Raw genomic sequence first — 7739 nt, forward strand, 5'->3', positions numbered from 1 at the left:
TGAAGAGGAAACTAGTACTAACTGAGCACTTCATAACCACTACACGCTCCACACCAGTAGGTGGCGGCATGACAGGAGTACCCCGAAGCCGAAGAAGAACAGGCAGAGCAGGAAGTGAAGAAGCGGTAGGTGAACACTGGACAGCTCAGCTGCGAACATCTGCTGTCCCGAACCCTTGTTTCTCTCCGAACACCGCATCGTACTGCCGCCACCATGTCCAAGAGTTCCGTGTCAGACCGCTTCAGGAAAGTGGACGTGGATGAATACGACGAGAACAAGTTTGTGGACGAGGAGGACGGAGGAGAGAACCAGGGCGGTCCGGACGAAGCAGAAGTGGACGGTCTGCTCCGACAATATCCTTCTGTGAGACGTGTTGTTGTGCATGAAGCGTGTCTGCGATCAGGCTCCTCTCTCCTCCTCTCTCCTCCTCTCTCCTCCTCGCTCCTCCTCGCAGTCTGAGGAGCTGCTGGCGTCGAGCAGCGAGCTGGCGGCCCTGAGGAGGCCCCAGCAGGGACCGGGTCACTCCTGTGTATTTCTACCTGCTCTGATCCTTCAGAGGGACATCGACCATGTCCGCTGGAGTACAGCTGGAGTACAGTGAGTCTGTTGGATGAGCCCTGTGCAGGCAGCAGCACATTTCCGCGTTGAGCGTGGTTTCCGGGTGTGAGCTGACAGGAGGAGGGTGTGGTCGCTCTCAAAGATGTCGTCAGTGTAGTGAGAGCGTTGTACTCGGAGTAGGTGTACTACACAGTGTGTACTGACCTGTGTACTACTGCCAACTGTTACCATGGTGATTACACATCAGCCCAATCAGTAAAGTCACTCAATTCTAATGTGTTCAATTAATATTAATATTTACTATAATGTACTGGTTCGATACTACACTAATACTCATACTTTACTATACTATATAATTTATAATATACTATACTTCATAGTAGTGGTACTTAACAACATTTTAATGGTACTGCCTTATACTGTAAATATATTATACTATACTACTGTACTATAACTATAGTATGAATATATTATGATGGTTACTTTTTTATAACTATACTGTACAATAACTGCACTATACTATTCTAGCATGTACTATTACTGTACTATAATTATATTACACTAAAACTATACAGCTTGATAACTATACTATAGTGTACTATCCTTTTCTACACTATACTACTATACTGCTCTATAACTATACTATAACTACTGTGTTGTACTTTCATTTAACTAGATTAATCTGCTCTATACTAAACTAAAACAGTTTGATAACTATACGATAGTCTACTATACTATACTATATTGTATAGTAATACAACTCTACTATTTTGTACTATATTACACTAAGATTAGATAAGATTAGCTTTTATAAGTGCCACTATGGGGGGGATTTGCTGTGTTACCTAAGTAAAGTAAACATAAACACGAGGAAATATGAGAAGTAGAAATAATAAAATATATATATATATATTGTTCGATCGTGATATATCAGGTGCTTGTGGTTTATTGGTGAACAGGGCAGATTGTACTTCAGCAGGAAGGAACCACCTACCCTATCTCTCCTTCAGCACTTTGGGATGATCGGTCTGTGACAGAGGAAGTTCTCAGTGCCGCTCTCCTCTGTCCCCTCACCACTGAGTCGATCAGTAATCCCAGGACCGAGCTCGCCCTCCTCTCCGGTCTCTACCCGTTCGCTGTCGAGATGCTGCTACTCCAGCAGAGCTCTCAACATGTACAAATGTCCCCTCATCAGTAACTTGGTGTTTATTTAGCAGCAAACGTGAAATGCACATATGTCTCATACCTGTCTGTAGTCAGTCTGTAGTCCTTAACGGTTGTTTTGCAAGGGGAACATGACTGGTGCTCTCCAGGCTGTGCTGAAGAACCCTCCAATCAACACCAAGAACCAGAATGCCAAGGTATCAGTATTTGTTTTTACAGAGTTTCTTTGTGTGTCTGCAGCAATACTCTCACTGGGTGATGTTAGGGAAAGTAGCACTTCAACTTTTGATCTGATATTCTGAACACCCCTCACCTCACCCTCTCCTTCCAATCATGAAAAAGAACCTGTGGTAGCTTCAGTTGTCATAAGAACTCAAAAGGTGTTTAGTTTGTTCAGTCTGGACTAATGTAAAAAAAAAAAAAAAGGCAGCCTCCGTAGAGAGGGTCCCCTCCATGTAAATATAAAGTATTTAAATATAAAGGGTCTTTTCAGTTGTAAAGAAAAGTACAATTCATTAAATTTAGATGAAACAAACTAGTGAAAACATGAGGATTATTCTACATTAAATTTCTGCCAATGAAAGTATATTTTTCTGTATGAATGAAAGGTTTTGACTGGAATAACATTGGGCCTCATTCACCAACCATTCTTAAAAATGTTCTTCTTAAAATCCACTAATGCATTTTTACGAAGATTCTGAAAGTAAAGAAAAATGTTTTCTTGTCTGGCATTTGTTCGTATGTAAGAACAGAACCCACGCACACTGAAGAGCACTCTGACACACTTGACAACTGAAATGCTTGTGTAAAACAATCAGATTAGTTTTTTAATTTTAATTCTACAGTTGTGTAACAAGATTTTAATAACCATAATATTTTATAATTTGTGCACAATATAATTGTTTTAATGTTGAAGAGGAGAACCCACACACACACTGAATATTCTTTTTAAACACATGAACATGTTGAAGAGGAGAATATTCAGTCACAAAAATACTCACCCATCTTCAGGTTTTACACACTTTTTTTGATATATTAAATGTTTCACATATCCCATAGTTTACAGCTACAGCTTTCAGTTCAAATCTTCTGTCCAAGTGTTGCCAAGTGTTCATTCTTAAAACCGAGTTTATATCAGATCTGAGATGAGAGGTGGGCCTGTGTGTTTCTAAACCTTTTAACTGAACCGGGCCCTGTGGGCTCAGTATCCACAGATGCTCAGCTGAGGGTTCATCTGCAGTGCTGCACTGTGATGCACTGCTCCAGCTCAGATAGCTCTGTGCACCTCCCTTTTCTTTCCCTTCCCCATCTCTCCTCTGGATTTGACGATATTTATCTTGACTTCAAATCTGACATCACTATTTTTCACTTCGATATAAAACTTTTCCTAAGAAACTTCCTGAGAGGATTTTGGTGAATGAGGCCCAACCAACCTTTGCTGAGATGGAAGGTTTAGATAATATGGCACCAGGACCTTTTTAAAGTTGTGCATTTGTTTTGCCCTTGCAAAGTTAAGACAATCTCTTTTTTCCTATCTAACCCTTTACATCTTGTTCTCAAGCATCTCATTCCATCAGATTTCACAGAGCTCATACCTTCCTCAAGTTTAATCTATGAAAACAGTCATGTGCACAAGGTGTGTCTGTTTGTCAGCAGAGTTTTAAAGGGACAGAAGAGCAGAGACGGACGAGTCATTAACCTGAGAGTCGTGTGACTGTGTCCTCCCTCTGTTTAGGACCGGGCCGAGCTGCTGGTGGTCAAAGTGCTGAGCAGTTTTAAGAGCAGTGACATAGAGAAAGCTGTTGGATCACTGGACAAAGCAGGAGTGGACCTGTTGATGAAATACATCTACAGAGGTTTCGAGAAACCCTCTGACAACAGCAGCGCTGTACTGTTGCAGTGGCACGAAAAGGTATGCTGTTGCTATTTAATATGTATAAGATGAAATCATTGCATTGAAGCGAAATGGAGATTTTAGTTTATATACAGTAAAAAACAGAATTTCATATTTTGTTGAATTGTTTTTAAGTGAAATATAGTAAATTTAACCCCTGCAGAAAACACATTTTAAAATTCTACTGAGTAATAAATTAACTAAAATCCTGTAAGACATTTGTCTAAAACTCTGTATGATCAACACATTGACTTTGAGTTATGGCCAAAAACTGATTTTGTGAGGTCAGAGTGACCTTTGAGACCAAAATCGAATTTGTTCATCCTCCAACTGGACGGAAATGGGACGGATGGACATAAGTGTGTTTGTATGGACAACCTGTGGCCACAGTTTTCACCTGCAGAGACATAAAAAGTAATGCTACATGGACCTTTGAAGTAGAGCTCAGGTTAGCGTCTGATTGCTTCTCTACACTTTGAAAATCAACAAAATATGGAATTCAAACTAGAAAACTAGTAGTTCTCAAACTCTCTGTCACGCTCTCCTCTGGAAGCAGAGAAAATGCATTTGTTTCGTTTTTTAACCAATAAGAGTAGAAATATAATCTAGAAAATGATGTGCAGAGTTCAGGGGAGACGAGGTGAAACTAAGAAAGATATGTTTTACTTCATGTGCCCTCCACACCGGTGCCACCCCACACTTAACAAAATACTCAGTACAACAATCAAATTCAGTTTTGTTTGTTTAGCGCAAAATATAACATACATTATCTCAAGGCACTTCACACAATAAGGCTAAGACCTTCCAATATTATAGAGGATTCCTTCAGAATGATCTGATGTACATATAATAATATACACTGCTCAAAAAAATTAAAGGAACTTTTTTATCAGGGTATGGCATGAATTCAATTGCACTTTTTTGATAATTATCTGGTCAGTTAAGTAGCAGAGGGGGTTGTTAATCAGTTTCAACTGCATTGGTGTTGATGGAATTAACAACAGGTGCACTAGAGGGGCAACAATGAGACGACCCCCAAAATAGGAGTGGTTTTGCATGTGGAGGCCATTTCAAGTTTCTCCCTCTTGATCACTTCGACTGGTTTTCCATTAGTGTTGGCTTTAGCTAGAGTCATTATCTCTACTGGGAGCATGAGGCGATTTCTTAACCCTACAGAAGTTGCACAGATTGTCCAACTCCTCCAGGATGGCACATCCATGCGTGCCGTTGCAGGGAGATTGCAGGACTGATATCTGCTGCTTTGTGCAAGGAGGAACAGGTTGAGCACTGCCCGAGCGCTACAGAATGACCTCCAGCAGGCCACTGGTGTGAATGTCTCTGCCCAAACAGTCAGAAACAGACTTCATGAGGGTGGCCTCAGGGCGCGACGTCCTGTAGTGAGCCCTGTGCTCACTACCCAGCACCGTGGAGCTCGATTGGCATTTGCTATAGAACACCAGAATTGGCATGTCCGCCACTGGCGCCCTGTGCTTTCACAGATGAGAGCAGATTCACCCTGAGCACCTGTGATAGACGTGAAAGGGTCTGGAGAAGCCAAGGAGAATGCTATGCTGCCTGCAACATCGTTCAGCATGACCGGTTTGGTGGTGGGTCAGTGATGGTCTGGGGAGGCATATCCATGGAGGGATGCACAGACCTCTACAGGCTAGAGAACGGCAGTCTTACTGCCATTAGGTATCGGGATGAAATCGTTGAACCCATGGTCAGACCCTACGCTGGTGCAGTAGGTCCTGGGTTCCTCCTGATGCACAATAATGCCCAGACTCATGTGGCAAGGGGTATGCAGGCAGTACCTGGAGGATGAAGAATTTGATGCAATTGAATGGCCCTCACGATCACCTGACCTAAACCCGATAGAACACCTCTGGGACATTATGTTTTGGTCCATCAGACGCCGCCAGGTTGCTCCTCAGACTTTACAGGAGCTCACTGATGCCCTTAGACAGATCTGGGAGGACATCCCACAAGACACCATCCGTTGTCTCATTAGGAGCATGCCGCGACGTTGTCAAGCATGCATACAAGCACGTGGGGGCCACACAAGATATTGAAAAGCATTTTGAGTTGCAGAAATTGAATTTTGGCAAAATGGACAAGCCTGCCACATCACTTTTTCACTATGATTTTCGGGGTGTCTATAAAATTGAGCCCTCTGTAGGCTGAAAACTTTTATTTCCATCAAAGACGTGGCATCCTTTTGTTCCTAAGACATTAAACTGTCCATATCAGTATAAACATCCAACATAATTTGTTTTCACAATGAGATCTGATGTGTTTTCAAAGTGTTCCTTTCATTTTTTTGAGCAGTGTAGAAATACAATACAGACCATATACAAGATTGATTAAATGTAAATCCACATAGAAAAGGTAAACATGCACTCTCTCTGAGAGAGAAGATGAACCGTGGTTATCTCTGTTCTTCATCTGTATACAAAAATACATTTTCCCATTGTTTTTGTTACGCTGCCTCTAAAGTGTGTGTGTGTGTGTGTGTGTGTGTCTGTGTGTGTGTGTGTGTCTGTGTGTGTGTGTGTGTGTCCTCAGGCTCTGGCAGTGGGAGGAGTGGGCTCCATAGTCAGAGTGCTGACTGCCAGGAAGACTGTCTGATCGTCCAACACCCAACATGGTCCACGTGTAAACGGACGCCAAACACAGTCGCCACAACTGTTGACTGAGACACGTCTCCTCTTTCTCTGCTTTGGGACATGATTAGCCTTTTGTTTTCAGACTGGAACGGAGTGTCTTCTTGATCCAGCTCGCTCCTCTTTTTTTCTGCACTCACTATTTTCAGTCACACCTCTGGGGTTTGGATGTGCTGGCAGTCAGACAGGGAGGTGCTGGCACCTCACACTGTCTGTGTCTGCCAGCCGTGCAGAGAGAAGACACAGTCTGCCCAAAGCGGCTCCTCGCTCCTTTCAAAATCTTCTCAGCTGCTCTGCTGCCTCCGCTGGCTGCTCACTGCAACATCTCCTCCTCTTCTCTCCTCCCTTCCTCCCCCTCAGGCCTCTGACTCATCCAGGTTGAGGAAATGGAAAAGACTCTTCTTGGCTGGACTATGGTGGACTGGTGACCTGTCCAGGGCGTTTCCCTGCCTTTTTTGCCCAGTGCATGCTGGGTTGTTTTCCCCCTAACATTCTAACTTCTGAACATCTTTGTTCATTGACTTTTTTTTTTCTACTAAGACCAACTCCACATTGCTTATATTGTTTCTTTTTATACCTGAAATAAAAGACAAAATAATGTACTACAACTGAATATTGGCTGATTCTATTCCTGTCTTATAATAAGAAAACTCTCTTTTGCTCTCTTTCTCACTTTGTCTCATCATTTGCTGCTGACCGAGAACAGACCGGGTTGCCAGCATGAAATAAATTCAGTGAGACTGTAGCTGAAGTCTCTGTAGAGTCAGTTTTGATGCTGGCAGGAGACGAGGTGCGTTAGATCAAATACAGTAGCTGTGTGGTTTCAGCTGCTTGTAAATTTCACATCAGGTCCTGTTGAATCAGTCAGGTTCTTTTAAACCTCGCTGTGATTATGAAAAGAATTCTAGAGAAGTGAACATGATATTAGCAGGGGACAGCTAAAAGCAGTTCTAAAAGACATAACTGTACAATACAGCGTTGTAGCAACAGTCAGGGAATGATGAATATGAAACAGATCTCTACTGGAGTCCTTTGGGCTGACTGAAAGTGTGTTACACATAATCTACAAATTCAAAATAACATTTTCACGTGCGCACAACGATTTATCTGTTATTTGGGGGATTTATGTGTTCGTCTAAGCCTCAAATACCAAGCAATAAACACATAAAACTAGAATGACACTCAGTGGAGAGCATACCAAGGAGACCATAGTCATAGACATTAGTCCCCTTAATGTACCTGAGTTTTTTCATCATGGTCCATGGGGAAAATGGTGACATTTACACTGTTAAACAAAAAGAAAATGCTTCCACCAAGTGTCTACAAACTCACTCATCACAACCTGAGTAAATCTGATTTTACGTCCAAGTTTTTTGAAAAATGATCCTGCATAAGCAAATATCTTTAATATATTAAAGATGGTGAACGACCGCTCAGACTTGCTTTACGGTACACTACAC

General features: G+C 42.2%; 1 protein-coding gene across 1 annotated transcript; it reads left to right on the top strand.

The window, feature by feature from the left end:
- The first annotated feature begins 84 nt into the window (after positions 1-84).
- On the top strand, positions 85-6892 carry arpc5a (actin related protein 2/3 complex, subunit 5A). The gene is made up of 4 exons (XM_069511688.1): positions 85-352; positions 1846-1919; positions 3458-3634; positions 6182-6892. The coding sequence occupies exons 1-4, from the start codon at positions 214-216 to the stop codon at positions 6242-6244; spliced, it is 453 nt and encodes a 150-aa protein (XP_069367789.1). The 5' UTR covers positions 85-213; the 3' UTR covers positions 6245-6892.
- Positions 6893-7739: the final 847 nt, after the last annotated feature.

This window comes from Paralichthys olivaceus, chromosome 16 (genome assembly GCF_024713975.1).
Source record: "Paralichthys olivaceus isolate ysfri-2021 chromosome 16, ASM2471397v2, whole genome shotgun sequence".
NCBI classification, from domain to species: domain Eukaryota; kingdom Metazoa; phylum Chordata; class Actinopteri; order Pleuronectiformes; family Paralichthyidae; genus Paralichthys; species Paralichthys olivaceus.

What these genes read in the sequence shown, in the direction of transcription:
- arpc5a (XM_069511688.1), top strand. Translation starts at nt 214, where the DNA reads ATGTCCAAGAGTTCCGTGTCAGACCGCTTCAGGAAAGTGGACGTGGAT. An exon ending in AGTGGACGGTCTGCTCCGAC is followed by an intron (nt 353 to 1,845) that starts AATATCCTTCTG and finishes GGTTGTTTTGCA; the next exon opens with AGGGGAACATGACTGGTGCT. An exon ending in TGTTGCAGTGGCACGAAAAG is followed by an intron (nt 3,635 to 6,181) that starts GTATGCTGTTGC and finishes GTGTGTCCTCAG; the next exon opens with GCTCTGGCAGTGGGAGGAGT.